At 42.0% G+C, this 18,398-nt stretch overlaps 1 protein-coding gene across 6 annotated transcripts in view; it reads right to left on the bottom strand.

Moving 5' to 3' along the window:
* PH4alphaEFB (prolyl 4-hydroxylase subunit alpha-1) overlaps window positions 1-18,398 on the bottom strand; it is a 117,212-nt gene that overhangs the window by 33,182 nt on the left and 65,632 nt on the right. For 5 of the 6 annotated variants that reach the window (XM_075699319.1, XM_075699343.1, XM_075699351.1 and 2 more), the window contains exon 11: window positions 17,116-17,184. The exons of the other annotated variant lie outside the window; for it this stretch is intronic. In XM_075699319.1, coding sequence (XP_075555434.1) covers window positions 17,116-17,184 — 69 coding nt within the window. The remainder of the gene's footprint in view (window positions 1-17,115; window positions 17,185-18,398) is intronic. 6 annotated transcript variants of the gene reach the window in all.

Raw genomic sequence — 18,398 nt, 5'->3', positions numbered from 1 at the left:
TTTTAAATTTATAGTTTTCCTAAGGTGATAAACTCATTTGCCCAATGGGACATGCAGAACTTTTTTTCCATTTGCACAACGGTAATAAAATTTACTACATCTTATATTGACAATAAGACAATATATCCTGCAAAATTTTGGTAAAATCGGCAAGTTGGTTCAAAAGTCGACCTTTAAGCCCCACATTTCTTCTTAATGCTGCATATACACAGGGTTCTTTGTTGACGTCTAGTAACTATGTTATGCCATATCAATAAATTTTACAAAATCAAATTAATATCTGTCAACATTTGGATTCAGCACTTAACAGGAGAAATAGAGGATAATGATCCATAAAATCAAAATGGACTACACTATCACTTTAAGTAGACATGTTACCTATTGCTAAAGAACAAACACGCATCAGAGAATCCAATAAGTATTCCAAGCTCTGTTCAAGGAAACAATTTATTGGTGAATTGAGTTCAATTCATTCAGGAAGCGTTGGTAAGATACAATGCTCACAACTACAGGGTATGGGCACAAGCTCTGGGATTCACAACTAATGATGAACATTAGGGATGATGATGATGATGATGTGTGTTATTTTGTGGCGCAAGGGCCAGGTTTGGCCAAAGAGCGCCATGACAAGTGGTAGCGTTAACGATGTATTATGAAAGATGTGATTTGGCTGTAAAGTGGCCTAAAAATAGTCGCTGTAAAGTGCGTAAAATCTACGTTCTATAAAATTATGGCGATGACTATGAACATTAAAATCCATCGTAAAAGAATGATGCATTGTTTGAAATATGCGAGATGTTAAATTGGTTACAGCACTACTGCCTCACCCGAGCCCTTGAACCACAAGGGCCTAGAGGCATGTGCTATTCAAAATAATTGTCGCAGCGGCATCCTCTGGAGAGAGGAAGCGCTACGAACGTGTGGGGTTAATAACATGCAACACAACATCTTTCAAAAAACCTAGAACGGCGCTGGTGTCAAAGAGTGGTTCTGGACCTAGTAACATAACAGGATGAAGGGGGATATGGTGGCGGTATGCTAAGAGAAAATGTTTTTTTCTTTCGGATTCGGCTTCCCGACACTCCAGTAGGACGTGGAGGACGGTCAGCCTTTCCCCGCATCTACCACAGGTTGGAGGCTCGTTTCCCGTGAGTAAAAAGTTATGTGTGCCAAAAGTGTGTCCTATTCTTAGACGGCAGAATAGGACATCTGTCCGGCGGGATTTTGTTACAGGAGGCCAGAAACCTAATTGTGGCTTTATTACATGCAGTTTATTATTTATTTCTTCGTCCCACATGCGTTGCCAGTAATTTCGTAGTTTCCTTCTTAAGAAAGGCTTCAGGTCTGTGACAGGGACCGAAGCAGTAGAGTTAACTGCATGCAATGAGATTGATGTGGCCATCTGGTCCGCTAGTACGTTTCCCTCAATGCCCCTATGTCCAGGCACCCAGCATATAATCACATGTTGGTTCGATATATATGCTTTACACAGTGCGGAGTAGAGTTCAATAAATACTGGATTTTTGTGGTTACAGAAAGACATCAAGGCCTTCACAACACTGAGGGAGTCCGTATATATAACTGATTTCTGGAGTTGTGATTTATTTATATGCTTTACGGCCGACAGCAGTGCATAAGCCTCAGCCGTAAAGATACTAGTTTCCGGGTGCAGTATGTCGGATTCCGAGAAGGATGGACCGACGGCTGCATAGGACACCCCCTCGCGCGATTTCGATGCGTCTGTATAGAACTCGGTGCAGGCATACTTGTACTGGAGTTCCCGGAAATGCATTTGGATTTCGATATCTGGAGCATGCTTTGTGACTTGCACAAAAGATATATCGCATTGTATGAGCTGCCACTCCCAAGGAGGTAGCAGCTTGGCTGGGTGCATTAGGCGGAGCTCGAGGAGTGGGACGTGCATTTGATCACTAAGCTCCCTCACACGCAGCGAGAAAGGCTGTATTACGGAGGGACGATTGCGAAAGAGTGTAGCATATGTCATGTCATTAACGGTTTTAAAACAGGGATGTTCAGGATTTGAGTGGACTTTCAGAAAATATGTTTGGCTGATGTACGTTCTCTGGATATGAAGTGACCATTCATTCGATTCTGCATATAAACTTTGTATGGGACTCGTTCTGAAAGCTCCTGTGGCTAAACGGATACCTAGATGGTGAACAGGGTCTAGCATCTTTAGCGCACTTGGAGCGGCAGAATGATAGATCACGGCACCATAATCTAATCGTGAACGAATCAGGCTCTTATAGAGATTAATTAAGCACTGCCTGTCACTACCCCACGAAGTATGGGATAGAAGTTTGATTAGGTTCATTGTTTTCAGACATTTTTCTTTAAGATGTTTAATGTGGGGGACGAAAGTGAGTCTATAGTCAAGTATGACACCTAGAAATTTGTGTTCTTTGTTAACAGGTATCTGTTGTCGATGCAGTTCTATGCAAGGATCTGGGATAAGTCCTCTCTTTCTTGTAAAAAGAACACAAGAGCTTTTGTTAGGATTGATCTTAAATCCATTCCTGTCTGCCCACATTGACACTTTGTTCAGGCCATGCTGTACCTGTCTCTCGCAGACTGCGAGGTTACAAGATTTGAAAGCTATTTGAATGTCGTCCACGTAAACAGAGTAAAAGATGGCGGGTGGTAGTGAAGCACGAAGCGTGTTCATCTTCACGATAAAGAGCGTGCAGCTAAGCACGCCTCCCTGGGGTACACCAGTTTCTTGTATGAAAGGACGTGACAGTACATTGCCGACTTTAACCCGGAATGTACGATTAGACAAGTAGTTTGTTATTATGTTTAGCATATTGCCATGAATGCCCATTTCTGACAAGTCTCTTAAGATGCCGTAGCGCCACGTTGTGTCATAGGCCTTCTCCATGTCGAGGAATATGGATAAGAAAAACTGCTTGTGTACAAATGCGTCCCGGATATTTGCTTCTACACGTACAAGATGGTCAGTTGTTGAGCGCCCTTCTCGGAAGCCGCACTGATAAGGATCAAGCATTTTGCTCTGTTCAAGGAAAAAGATGAGTCGCCGATTTATCATTTTTTCAAACACCTTACAAATGCAACTTGTGAGGGCTATTGGGCGGTAACTTGCCACTGAGGAAGGGTCTTTTCCTTGTTTCAAAACAGGGACCACAATGGCTTCCTTCCACGCGATCGGAAGGTACCCTGCATCCCAGATGGTGTTGAAAAGTGTGAGTAGTGTAACTTGCGTATCCGTGTGTAAATTTTTGAGCATTTCATACATAATTCGATCCGATCCTGGTGCGGAGCTCTTGCATGCGCTCAAGGCAGCTCTCAATTCAGCAATACTAAAAGGATGGTTGTAAGGCTCATTCTCTCGACCTTTTCTTGTTAATGGCTTACGTTCTTCTGTTTGTTTGTATTTGAGAAAGGATTTTGTATAATTTGTTGCACTTGACACGCTCTCAAAATATTCCCCAAGTGAGTCTGCCTGATCTTGTAGGGTATCGCCTTCTGTGTTTACCAAAGGGAGTGCATGTGCTTGTCGCCCTCTTATCCTATTGACCCTGTCCCAGGCTTTCGCCTCATCTCTGAACGAGTTAATACTCGATAGAAATTTCTGCCAACTTTCTCGTCTGGCCTGTCGGCGGGTTCGCCTGCCTTCGGATTTTACTTTTTTAAAGTTGACTAGATTCTCTGCAGTGGGAGAAGCGCGTAGCAACCCCCACGCCCTGTTCTGTTTTTTACGAGCGATCCTGCAATCGTCGTTCCACCATGGGACACGCCGTTTGCAGGCCAAGCCTTTTACTTCTGATATGCATTTAAATGCGACATCTATTATGAATGCTGTAAAAAACTCGACTGCAGCGTCAATTCCTAACGAAGACAGGTCAGCCCATGAGATACTAGTTAGAGATCGAAATTTCTCCCAATCAGCTGTCTCAATCTTCCACCTAGGAGCGTATGGTGGATATTCGTTTTCTTTATATGATCTTAGCAGTATAGGGAAGTGGTCGCTCCCGTAAGGATTGGTCGTAACTTCCCATTCAAGTTCAGGCAGTACAGACGGGGAGGCTATACTAAGATCTATTGACGAAAAGGATCGGTTTGCAAGAGAGTAATATGTGGGTTCTTTCTTATTGAGAAGGCACGCTCCAGAAGAAAAAAGGAACTGCTCAACAAGGCGACCTCGCGCATCTATACGAGAGTCGCCCCACAGGGAGCTGTGCGCATTGAAATCGCCAAGAATAGCATAAGGTTCTGGCAATTGATCGATCAAGGAGTGAAATTCATGTTTGTTCAGTGGGTAATGCGGGGGTATGTAAAGGGAGCAAATGGTGATGAGTTTATTTAGTAGGACAACTCGAACCGCCACTGCTTCAAGGGGCGTTTGTAGCTGTAAAGGTTGACACGCAATACTTCTATGAGTAAGAATCGCAACACCACCCGATGATGCGACGGCATCATCGCGATCTTTGCGAAACGTAACATAAGTACGGAGAAAGTTTGTGTGTTTAGATTTTAAGTGTGTTTCCTGTAAACACAGCACTTTTGGATTATGTTTGTGGATGAGTTCTTGCAAATCATCAAGGTTTCTAAGGAGACCTCTGATGTTCCATTGAATTATTTGTGTATCCATGTTTAAGGTAAATTGGTGCTGTGTTTACGGAAACGGAGTGGATGCCTTATATTGCAGAGCCCTTTCGAGGCCCTGTAATAGGTGTTTTGTTCTTTCTGAAGCGTTCGAGCGATTCTCGACGCTCCCTAGGCGCCTGGTGCGCCTTGGGGACAGGTGTAGTGTCCATTGCCTCGTGTGAGGCGCCGGACAAGCGCTCTTGCGAGCGAGAGGTTTTCAGAGGGAGTCCCGCCTTGGAGGGCAAGACCCCTGCGCCCACCAGCCCGGAGGTCGATGGGGCTCCCTGAGGGATTTGGCTGCGCTGGCCGTTGCCAGCGCTGGAAGGGGCCTCGGAGGTTGGGGCAGCCTCGGCTGCACCCACCTTCGGGGTGGATGGTCCCTTCTCCTCGGTTGACGGAGCAGCGCCAGCTGCAACCGCCGCGGGGGCAGACGGCGCAACTGCCGACTCACCGCCTGTGGGTCGGACAGCCGCCGGAGGCCGTTGTGACGCTGCCCCCCTACGCGCCACATCGGCAAAGCTGCTCTTAGACAGGTATGACACCCGCCTACGTGCCTCTTTGAAAGTGATATTTTCTTTAACTTTGATTGTGACAATCTCCTTTTCTCTTTTCCAGGACGGGCAGGACCGCGAGTATGCGGCATGCTCGCCCTCACAGTTGACACAATGTGGAGTGTTCTGGCACGTTTCAGAGGAATGTTCTTTGTTACTGCACTTGGCACATGTCAGCCGGCCTCGACAGTTCTGTGAACTGTGGCCGAACCTTTGGCACTTAAAGCATCTGAGAGGATTGGGCACGTATGGCCTAACACGAAGTTTGATGTAACCGGCCTCGATGGACTCGGGGCGGACACTTGAACCGAAAGTGAGTATCAGGTGTTTCGTATTGATCTCTTTACCGTCTCGCCTGATCTTAATTCGCTTAACATTTATGACATTCTGTTCACTGAAGCCCTCCAAGAGTTCAGCTTCAGTGAGCTCTAGCATGTCATCATCCGAGACAACGCCGCGGGTGGTGTTCATGGTACGGTGCGGGGTTACTGTTGCTTGGGTGTCCCCAAATGATACTAGCTGAGGCAGTTTCTCAAATTGCTTTTGATCGCGGAGCTCCAGGAGGAGGTCACCGCTAGCCATCCTCGACACCTTATATCCTGGACCAAAAAGTTCGGTAAGAGACTTAGTTACAAGGAACGGGGAGATTGTTCGCACTTGTTTAGCTGGTTTTTCTGCGTGTATTACATGAAAACGAGGAAAATTCTGGACTTGGCGTCCGAAAAACTGGAAGATCTCTTCGGTCCGCCCTCGTTTCTGAGGGCGATCAGGGAGTTTAGGAAAAGCGTTTTCCATGAGTATAGTTGGGTTTTCGGCCGCGATGCCGACCACCCACCATGGAGCCCAACAGGGGGACGCGACAGGACTTTCTGCTAGAGAAACCCTGCCAACGCCAGCCGTACATCGCCGCTATAACCAAATACAGCATAACCAAGGCTGGCTAGCTACACAAGGTTAACCCTTGCCGCCGGGAAACTAGGAAGTGAGGAGAAGTGATGAGAAGACAGGAAAGATGAAAAGGCGAGAGAGAAAGACGAAGATTGGAGAGGAGGACAGGAAAAGGCGACTGCCGATTTCCCCCGGGTGGGTCAGTCCGGGGGTGCCGTCTATGTGAAGCCGAGGCCGAAGAGGTGTGTTGCCTCCGCCGGGGGGCCTTAAAGGTCCAAACACCCAGCTTCGGCTCAACCCCCAGGATCCCCTTTTCCCCAGACACGGCTAAGCCGCGCACGGCTACACGCGGGAGGGTCCAACCCTCGTGTGCTCGGGTACGTGGTGTCGCAACACACCAAACGCCTACTGACGCAGACGCCCCTGCGGGGTGAACATTAGGGACTCTGCTGTAGTGGTGCTAAGTTTTACTAAACCAGCTCAACTAAATTATGCGTTATTTAGCACTGTTCTATGAACTATATAAAATGACACTCGATGCACTTCAATCAAATAATGAAGCAAGCATCTCACCCGTATGGGCAGTTTGAAACAGTCACAACCATTTATAACAAGCATGAAGGTCATGCAGGATCTGTTTTATCATAGTTGGGTGTTCAGAGTCATCAGGCTTTACAGGTTCAAAAAAGTCTCTGAACTTTAGTTTTAAACACAACAAAATGGCAATGCAAGTTTTATATTTTCAAAACAGATTAGAAGACTATGGTTTCTACATTGTTAACGAAATTTATAGATCTCCAGTTTCAATTTATTTCCATAAATATGGAAGAAGAACAAGTTTTAATTGCTAAGCTAGACCTTTACAGCCAATTACTAGTTGGTTCAGAGACGCAACCTAGGCCATCATGGATAATGTACTATAGTGTTCAGTATGAGCTACAATGCACGAGTGTGAGGCAAAGCCCATTCTCAGGTTGGACAGTGGCACCAATTGGCACCTTGTAACCGACCTAAAGGGAGAGGGTTCACTATTCTTGTTTCAAACATCGTACCTTCATGCCTGCTTTCACCTTCTCTCCCAGCCTAGTGCGTCAAATCTAAATCTCACAAAAACGATAAGGACACAAGGTGGCCACTTTTAGTGTGAGCTATGTGTCAATCATTGTTCTACGCACTTTAACCGGTGAAATATCGTAGATAAGACACCGCGAGTTTCCAGTGATGTTTATATTGCATATACTGTGGTTGCATGCAGAAAGAGGGAAAAGGCAAATGTAGGCATTGCGTGGTACTATAGAAACCTTTGTGATGGCCGCACTGAGGGGCGATAAATCAAGCATAAAATAATAATGTAACAGAAGTTTGCATTTTCACAAGCATGAATGATACCCAGCTCGCACAAATGGTGGTCCATTCAGACAATTTTTGTGAGACAAAAATTCCATCCTCAAGCCTGGGAGAGATGGCAAAAGCAGGCATGAAGGGGCGATAGTCGAAACAAGAAAAGCGAAGTTGTAGCTCATACTGAGTGATCGTCTCACTTCAGACAGCAGTATGACAAATGACTGAGAAGCTGTACATATTTGTTTTTTTGTGAGAACTTCCATTTCTTTCACCTTAAGAAAAGTTATTTAAAATGGTGACCTTTGCTGATATCTCAGCTGGTTTTCTTATTGTCAACAATGAAAAACCTAGCATACTGGACATCACACTAAATAATTTAAGTTTTCAGGCTCAAACTTTACTGAAAAGTAAGTAATATGCTTGAAGGTGGCAAAAAAAAAAAAGAAGTGAAAAGGGGGGGGGGGGGTAGTGTCAGAACCTGAAATTGCTAACCACATTGGTTGTGTATACATACCAACCTTTTTATTGCTTCTACTGGCAAGTCAATAAAATTTGAGGCAAACGAAATCTGAGTGAGAGAGCGATGCGAGTCATGCATTTTTTCCAACAAGGTTGCATGCGTTTGTTATTACACATTACTGCATTACAAATAAGGAACATTACACACAAGGGAGCACTTGTCAGTAAAATGAAGTGTACTGAAGCAGACAGAGGCTGAGTAAAATGACAGAAACAGAAGCCCAAAATAGTGTGGTTCCTGATTTTGTATGCATCTAATCTTGCGTGTTTTCTAGCTTCAATTAGCAGCCAGCGATAATCCCAGCTTCTGTGTTCTGCTCTCCATCTTTCTCTAGTTTTACCAACTTCAATCACGTAAAAGGGCACAAAATTTCTAATATAATTTTATCAATAATGCTGACACACAGATCACCAGCAAGGAGTGTTTTTACCAGTGTATAGGGTACCAATAGTTGCTGAGAAAAAATTCAATAGCACGAAATTCATAATTTAAGACATGGCTGGAGAAAAGCTTATTTGCTCAGGCATAAAGCGGGCAGGGGTCATTATCAAAAATATCTGAAATTAAAAAATTGGCCAAGGGAAGTTGTACTACTAGCATGCGATTTTGTGTCAAGATGTGTCAGCACCAAAACTTCTCATGAAATACAAGCTAGGGATATTCAAGGCGACATTTAAGGCCAGGATGTTAACGTTTACTGACCTCTTGGCTGTAAATGCAACAACTAGCTTAAAAGTTTAAATAAATAATGCAATTAGAAAATTGCTTGGAATTAAGCAGTCATTTTATCTATGTGTATCCTCACAGCAGCCTCCACCTGTGCTAACTTGCAAGTGGGCATGCTCTTACACAAGACCAACATGCACGGTCACTGTCCGATTGGTGTTGCCAGCATTAACAGGGAAGCATTTTGCAAGGCCTAGTGCTGTCTGCACTTTGGGGATGGTGAGTTATGGCTCCTAGGTGTCTTCATTATCAGTCCTAGTGCCATACAGAAACCCAATCTCTGCTGTGGTGCAGGCACATTTTATGCAGGCTTCACTAGTCAGTGACTCATAAGCCTCCAAATCTTTTCAATAACCAGACATCTATATCACAATCACTTAAAACTTATCCAATTTCTATCTCTGCATTGAATTAGAACTGTCTCAATTAAGCTAATGTCTTGAAGAACTTCACTGGGCCTTTTATATTGACATGGCTTATTAGTGGTGTGAAACAGCACCTCCAAACAGTCTGTGATTGCTGGCAGCTTGAAAATGTACACTGTCATGCTGACCACGAACAAGGTGATGACCATCCACATATGAATGCTGCATCATCAGTGCTTTTAACGTAACTGCCAGTACTTGTAATCTAAGGTCGAACAATTTGCTCTAGCATGAGTAATACAATATTCAACATCTCAAGTTTGGTGCCCTTGAGACATCTTAACGCTGTCAAAGTCCTAATGATTTGATGTCAAATAAGCAAAAGTGACACAAATTCCCCACAAAAGAACAGTGACAATTGTATAGGCTGTGGAACCTGTACAAAAATAATATCCATGGATTCGAGAATAGAACTGAAATTAAAAGTCCTCACACCACAGACGCATTTAGGCCAAATTATTCTTGATAGGCAGACGTTTAACAGTAGCTATAGCAACTGAAGAGCAGCTAAATGTTTGTCCATGTTTTATTACCAGCAAGGTCTTGCACCACAAGAGCAATTAAACAGTGGCACATATGACTATGCCTCTGGCTGCAGTATTCCTATGCAGCATCTACAACACTCGGCTCCAAAGTGCATTCTTAAGGGGGATGAGGGGTTAGAATCACAATTATCTCCAGAAAAATGCATTTCCTAATTTTGTTTATTTTGGATTCCTAGACGTATAAAGAAGCTCATTACTAAGTTTGCTTGTAATTTACACCATAGAAAAGAAGAGAAATAGAGAAACAATTCTCATTGAGAGCGCTCGTGACCGCTGTATTTAAGACACAGCCACCAGAGTGGGCAAGAAACCCAACACGGGGTGAATGCCCACATTATAACATTTGATTTTTGTACGTTCTAATCATGGGAGACATTTCATCAAGAGTACAGCAGAGTAAAAACTAAAAAAAGAAAAGCAAAGTAAAAGCAAAAAAGAAAGGCATAATTCTGCCTGCGGTTCCCTTTGTCTGCGAGGATAGACAAGGGCACTGGACTGCTCTAAAGCTGAAAAAAAAAAGTGATGATTTGAAGAAACTGCCGTAGCGCAGGTTTAAATTGAAGAGGAGGGGGTTCAACCTATGGAGCAGGGCATCCTGATTAATCATTTTCGGCATTAAAATAAAATAGCACATACTGAAATCTTTGCACTAATTTCTCTCAGTTTGCACTTTTTGGCCGAACTAAACCTTTGGGAAAACTATCTTTTCCAAACTACTTCGCCAAAATGTGTTTCCAAAGTAGTTTCTGGGCTGAAATTTTGTCAGGGACAAGATGACCGTACCTTTCATATTTCAAAATTTTTATTAACACAAAAGATTATTACTTACATATCTGACATATAATGAAAATGAACAAAATTGAACTTGGCCTCAAACTGATGACATTGTTTCAGAAATGTCATGACAAACGCGCAACTAGCCTTATTCTGAACTATAACCCCCCTAGAGGTATGTACCGAAAACAATCAGTGTGTCTTCATTATTTCTGAAATGATAGTTTTTCTAAGGTGACATGCCTAATTGGTCCGTATGAAAGCCATAACTTCTTTTCTATTTGATCTGCATTGATGAAATTTAGAACATATACCTAAAACGAGATACATAAACCTAGGAATTTTAATATATATCTATGCAACGGTTCAAAAGCTCATTTTCAGCCCCACAAGCGCTGGTAGACAAAAAATATAATGCGCGCACACACACACACACACACACACACACACACACACACACACACACACACACACACACACACACACACACACACACACACACACACACACACACACACACACACACAAAAACAGGTCCTGAACACTGTCACATAGTAGTGACGGTGAATAATACAGCTGTAAAACTGTGAATTGCAAAACTAAACTTTTATCGGGTGAACTTCTGCCCACAGAAACAAGTTGCACTCAAAGCACAGCAATAGCACTGAACACGGTCGTCGATTGTCGAAATCTGATCTACCGGTCAAGCACGTGGGCTTTTATACACGAGTCATTGAAGGTTCCAGAGTAATTGGAGGTGCCCGCATGTCTTCCAGAAAGTCTTGACAATTTGCGTTGCACATGCAATCAGATTACACAAGCTTCGGTGACAACAGAACCATCGATAACATTCGAGAAACTTCTGATACATGCGGGCGCGTCCCGCGCTGAGTGATAACATTTGTTAGGCGCTGAAAAGTGCTCCCCCGTAAAAGATAAACAAGTCCACGTGTCAATACGTCCTGTGGGATCTCCTTATTAATTTCCCAAACAATGTCCGCTCAAAATTAAATGCTTAACATGAAGTAATTTCTTTTTTTAGAGATGATCTTTTCTTTTAAATGATTTATTGTATCCAGTAATGGAGGGCTCCTCATTCTGTCTTTGATTTGTGACTTTTGTAGGAAGAACCTTTTCATTATTTATGTTGATGTTGCTACTAGTGGTACATATCTTGTATATCAACATATATTGTACATAACTTGTGTATTTTCTACATTTTTATGCATTGTTCAACTTTATGTACCTTTCTCCCCTTATGTTTTCCCTAAGGCCCCAATTTCTAGGCCCTTTGGGTAAACAGATAAATAAAACAAAATAAGATTTTTTAAGTTGTTCCAATTAGACCTGTGTACACTTGTACTGTTAAATAAGTTAAGAATGCACCAAGTTCTTGTGTTTTAATCTGACCAGCATCCTTCACAGTTCCCTTGCACTTTCTTTAACTTTACACACGCAAACAAGTAAAGAAATACAAGTGGTGTAAGGAGTAAATAGCTTGACTTCTTGCAAATATTTCTGGCTAAATGTTTGTTGTACACATGCTTCAACATAAACAGCCCCCCACCCCCCTTCTCCCTTCCAAGCACTGATGGCCAAACCCCTTCCCAACTTTTCCGCCACAAAATCACCCCTTTTCAATGTGGTGGACCTGGGTTAAACGAGGTCTGGGCTTTGGTAATGCTTACTGCAAGGAGACATCACAATGTGCAGAGTGCGGCCTTTCACTCCTCTGTTTGCTTTATTTATGCTATTGTGTCCTGTTTTATATTTATTACTTCTAGAGAAACCAGTTTTTTTTTCTATACTTATTTAGTTAGTTTTGTTTTGGGACAACATTGTTGGGTCCCAGGAAATGTTTATGTACATGTTGTACACATCCTAAAGTTGAAATGAACTTGAAAAAAGAAAGAGAGGTTGAGGGAGTGGGAGAGGGGGTCTCCTGCCCCATCCCCACTTCCGGAGCCCCTGGCTGAGACATGCTCCAAGTGTATCATTTTTTGTTCAATGTCAATGTTGATTTTACATGCTGGTTCTCATTTACATATACAGCCATTCTTCGACTTGGCCTTCTAAATACTTGTTTGGCATGACACAGTTAAACAAATACAACTGAGCCTACTTATGCTAAACTTTCCAATTTTGAATAATTGCTTATATCTAACACTAGGGACATCCCCATGAAAACCTCATGTAAAAGCGCAGTGTTTCTAAGGGCTTAAATTGAACACTACCCACTGGCACATGCAATACACTAAATTACTTGCAGTGGCACAGTACATGACGTGCCCTTTCCTTTGGCACTTTTATGATGACCCTTCCCAGAGTTACTGTGGTCACTTCTCATTGCAAAGGGCATGCTGAAGAGAAACTCAGTGCTCTGCTATGGGCCTATCAGGCCTGAATATTGCTTTAATTAAATTGCAGCATGCAGGATAACCAGACACATTTTTACTCGCAATTTATTGTCTTCCTCATACCACTTTCTTTGCACCTAGATCTGCCTCTCTCTGAAGCACAGCAACCAGCGGTGTCACAAGCTTCACATGCTTAGGAAGCTTTCATTCAAACATGCTGCACCACTTAGTGCAGGCGCATGCATGCTGCACATATGGTGCAGCACCTGCACTAATGCACCAACTGCACATGGTGCAGCACATGCAGCAGGGCTGGACACATGCTACATACACCTGCAATAAGTGGAAGGATCATATTGTGCCCATAAAACAAATCTTACAATGTGATCTCTGGGTGCCCTGTAATTGCACAATTACAGGCAACTGCAGCATGTGAATGCTCAATAACACAAATGTGTGCTAGCTCACACTGAAATGCTAAAATGTTTTACATACAGTGCATAGGCATGCTATAGTGCATTGCATACGACGAAAAAAAAACTGCTGGACAGTGCACACTCTCTTGGGCTGGAATGACTATGTGTGAATAGATAAGCCATTGTGAGATTACCAGTGGCCAGGAAAGATGCTATGTGTTCCTTTCAAAGTTCACCGGACAACAATGCACTGCATTTTCCTAATTCTAGCATGATCTTTCATTCAAAAGAGCAGAACTCAAAAAAGCCAGTGGACAAGCATTGATAAATAAGGAAAGCAGCAACAGCTTCATTGCTGCTGCTGAACACAAGCTGTAACTTTGACTGCATGGCATGGGCCACTGTTGCCAAAGCAGCTGAACTTGTACACAAAGTGCAGCCTGCTGTATATGCCAAAAACAGCATGATGCACCAAGCATTTTGAGCTGCCACTGGCACTGATACGGGAGCAGCTCGGAAGTCATAGTGTGACAGTGGTCGTTTCTGCATGCGCAGCAGAGATGCCACTATCAGCAGCAATACAAAATTGAGCCTAATTTGCTTATCATTAAACTATGACATAAATCTTTGGTTGAACAGTTTTAGCTGAGTTAATTCTTGAGGCTCAATGCTCAATTGAACATTTTAAGGGATACCTTAACTTTCGCAAGATTTTGCATGTGAAGCATCAGTCACTAGTGTCGGAATAGCAACATTGGTGTCTAGTGAGCAACAGCATTTTCGGCACAGTTCCAACCATACTATCTTATTTGTATGAACGCCAACATATCTAATGCTGGTTATCAGAAGTAAAAATATCACCAAAAGTGATCGTTTGAAAATACCACCCTTGCATGAGACTTTCTGTGCCAATGTATGTGATACATAAAGCTAGGAAAATTAGGATTATTTAAAGAACAAATTTGAGCACACAGCATGGGTTTTCAGCAGAATATAATGTAAGCAACACAAACAATTCAACACAGTTATCCTGAAAGCTCACATACAATATAATAAAAGTGGCCAGGCAACGCATAAATCCTGCGCCCAGTAGATAACCACTGAGCCAATGACGATTGTCTACAATCACTCAAAACCATGCTTGTGAAAATCAAGTCAGAGCATACGATATGCTACTTGTCAGTGGATTCATACAGACATATACATTATCACAACAAATTACAGCCTAACATAGTAGGACATTTTCCATAAGTTGCCTGACAGTGACAATTGCAGCTCACATAGTCTACAGCAGTCTCAGCCCTTGGTATTAACCAATGAAACAACTGTAGTAGATATCTGTGCCTCTTTCAATGTGAAATCAAACAGCATTTCTTTTAGTTTTCAAAATAGCTCTAAACTAGGGTTCAGTGCTTTTGGTTTTTATTTTCCAAAAGCTTGGCATACTTTTTTTGGCTTTTATTTCCATTGGACAATTTGGCTTTTTCGTTGAATATATTTTTCTGGATGGACTCTCATTTGGTTATCTCAGTGGATAATGTTTCGAGTTGAGCTTGCCGTTTATTTATTTATTTTTGGTTCAACACTGTATTTGCATTCAATAAACAACATAACAAAGTTCGAGTAGCAGTCAAACAAAAGCGTGCTATATGGCGATGGAACTATGTAGGAACTATGTATGTAGTGGGTGTTTGATATTCGAACACAAACAGAATACGCCTTCATCTGTAACATTATGTGGGTACAAAAAGGACTATGTAGATACAACCCTGCATTAGCACCAGTGAATTTGCCCAGTTCATCCGCTGCAGTGTGACTGCCAGGGCCCGGGCCAGCGCTGGGGCAGGCAAAATGGACACCAATAAGAAATAAATTAAAGATTGCTTTGACCTCACCAAACTCCTTGCATTGGAGCAGATGCAGGCTCACAGCTGCGCGCCGATCGCAATTTTAACCTCTGGTAAACTTCGTACCGACCTTGTTTATTTAAAACCAAATCTCAGAAAAAAATTATGATGATCGGCTTTCTTTTTTAAGTGGAAAATGCTGATTCCTATATATAATAGAGACAATGATCGATTTTTTTGGAAGCCGATTTTTTGGACATGCTTGAATTCGGATGCCTTCGCGGCTACCCCCCCCCTCCCCCAAACCTGATAGAGCCAATGTACAAAAACGTCTGAAATTTTGGGAACTGAAACCCTTCGCCATCCAATTTTCTAGACTTCTTGCCATGACCACAGGTCCGAGAAAGCATTACCAATGCCACAGTTTTGTTTATTTCGCTGCCTCGAACCAGTGCTTTCGCGTGTCGATCCACTCAGCCATAGTAGTCATGTTGTGCTGTTGTAAGGCCTAGCTGCTTCGACTAGCTATTGAGCTTCCTGCTGTTCGGTACCATGTTTTTCATCTAAAAGATTTTCCACTGTTGGCAAAGGCGCAGATTCTCTCACTGATGGTGTCCAAGTGTGGAAAACACGGCAAGGGTCTAAAGCATTGCACAATGACGGGTCTCAAAAGCTTTGCCGCAATACAGCAGTGTTACGCGGTCAAGCATACATAATCCATTGCGGTGAAGCATACAAAGAGTGCAAAGAGGCCACTGCCACAAGACATAAAATGTGTTCCTTATACACGTGCGCACCTGCTGTCTCATTTCATCGCACTGGCAACTAGATGCCTAATAATTGTACTGACATGCCTTTAGAGCTATTTCGGATGTGTCTGTGGTGCTTTGAGCCCATGAGGGCAGTTTAAGGCATGCATTATTCATTTTTTTGGACTGCCTGATTTTTAGGACGTCTTTGTGATCCCTAGGGAGCCTGTAAAATTGGATGCTGACTTATTATTATTGTCCTACCCTACCTATCTGCACATCCCTGTTTCACTGTTTCTGTGTTGAATGGCTGTTTCAGAGTGGTTTATGAATAGCTTAATTTTATTCTACACTACTGTACATGTACTGGTTAAGTTCTTGTAGCTTGTAAGGTGCCAAAGCTTAGTGTAGCTCACTGAAGTATTCGCTTCTTTTAATTGCAAAAACATTCTGCTGTGGAATAAAACTCAACTAATTTTGATTTGACTGAATCAAAACTAGGGGTCAGCATCACATAAAATATATGCATGCAAATGCCAGATAGTGCATCATTTCTGTAATGCATAATGGCAAAATAGCATGATGTGGTGTCGCATGTATGATATTGTGCATGTGATACAACATTGCGCAATTTTCTACATATAGAGAATGTTCTCCCTCTTGAATAAAAGTCTTGAATGATGAAAACAGCAGCAGTTAAAAAATTGAGTTTCGATGGCACAAGATCCCTACACCAGCCGCTAGAACACACTCTGATTTTAAGAGTATGATTGTATGCCTTGTGTCAAAGCATCGTGTGTATGCGTACATTTGCATCTTCTTGTGTCCAAGTTCCTGCTTGCACAAATGGAATACCTTGTCCCCCAGCAAAGCTGTTGGCCTAGTCCAAGCCAACTGGTACATGCCAACAGTATTTGAATGACCTATATTATCACTGACTGAAGTATACACATATGTGAGGAAATAAATATTTTTAAAATTTCGTTCGATACTTCAGATATGGAAACTATGAGATCGCAGAAAATGTTGCTGCTTTAAGTTTTGCTTTTTTATTTTACACTAAAATAAAATTAATATCATTGCATGAGACTAAGCCACCTAGCACTACTGCAAAAGCTATGTCGAATGGATGGCGAGAAAGAAATCTGTTGCTGTCTACAGTCTGTCATTTTTAAAGTGTTCAGTCATGACACTTTGTATATGCACCGTCAGTGATGCATGCGTTACATAACTAAAGACATCCTGCAAACATGCAAGCAGTCTAAGCATTCCCACATTCACTAAAGCTTGTAGTTATAGCAAGAAGATAGACAAAGAGACAGAAAGGGAGACTTCATATCTGCTTACATAGTTAAGCCACGTGGAAACCCGGTTGCCATTTGACAAGTGCGGTGGTAGCTTTTGCTTGCCTTTTTTCTTTGAAATAAGAACAAAAAGATAAACATAAGCAAGAATAGCATCACGAATACAGCAACATTCACAATCGGCTTTTTTTTAAGGAGTTAGTATAGTATTAGTTGCAACAGCATACAGGTTAGTGGTTAGTAGCAACGTGTGTACTGCTAGCTTTAAAATAAAAGACAGAAATGCACAGCACATATTACATGCAAAATAAACACAAAAGATCTGTACAAACAGAAAGCAAGATTAGTAAAAACAAAGGCTTAACCTGTACTATGTGACGTAAGTAAAAAGTTAACAAGCATAATAAGAGATGAATATGGAAGAAATAACTATTGCCAAAGGGAATAATATTCTAAAAGTTTTCTCTGGTCAATCGCTTTTGCTGGAAGTTACAATACATAAACAATATATATTTTTTTTCAATTCCAATGATATTGTGTACAACATTATTATGACATTGCTAATAGAAATGGTCAAAGAATGTAAGCAAACCAACACAAGGTTAAACTATTTGTTTCGAAAATTATCTGTCATGTCTTTACTAAGGACATTAGATACACTCATTATTTTGCACGAAAATTAAGTTTTGTGACTTTTACTTCTTGCATCACTCCATCCGTTTACTTACAAAGAACTATTATTTTAGTGTTCTGTGACAAAATGAAGAGACAACACCACAGGAGCATATTATGCTCTATGTAATCCATTGATATAATCTGTAGCCTGATCCTTCAGCTGCGTCTTGCAACATCCGGCTAAAGCCAACAGTGAATCTTCTATTTTGCCCAAATGAACAAAACAAGCACAGTTACAAAATATGCCACAAGCAAAATGTATGACAAGTTGCCGTGTATGTGACATTTTGAGTTGGAGGACTTGTTAGACTCTGCATATATTTTAGGTATTAGCAACATATTTGTGTTGAACCAAATGCATAAATGCCTTGGAAATTGTTGGCCACACCACAGGAAATGCCATGACAAAGCACGCTATTAAAATGCTTAAAAAAAAAATGGGGACAATTAAGGACAAGTATTTCCCCTCTTCCTTCTCTTTCAACCTGTTTTCGTGACAGTAGCCTGTCATAGTAGCATCACCTCCATGGATTCCCCTTTATTTTTTTATTTTTCTGCATTAGCTGTTTACATTGCAATACGATAATTGCTCTCACATTATGTCCTGTCGTACGAGTTGGTGCTTTGCTACTCTCTACTCCAACTTAACCA

The sequence above is a fragment of the Dermacentor variabilis genome, chromosome 1, assembly GCF_050947875.1.
Source record: "Dermacentor variabilis isolate Ectoservices chromosome 1, ASM5094787v1, whole genome shotgun sequence".
NCBI lineage: Eukaryota > Metazoa > Arthropoda > Arachnida > Ixodida > Ixodidae > Dermacentor > Dermacentor variabilis.
The sequence above is the reverse complement of the archived record's forward strand: the minus strand, read 5'-3'. Positions and strand labels throughout refer to the sequence as shown.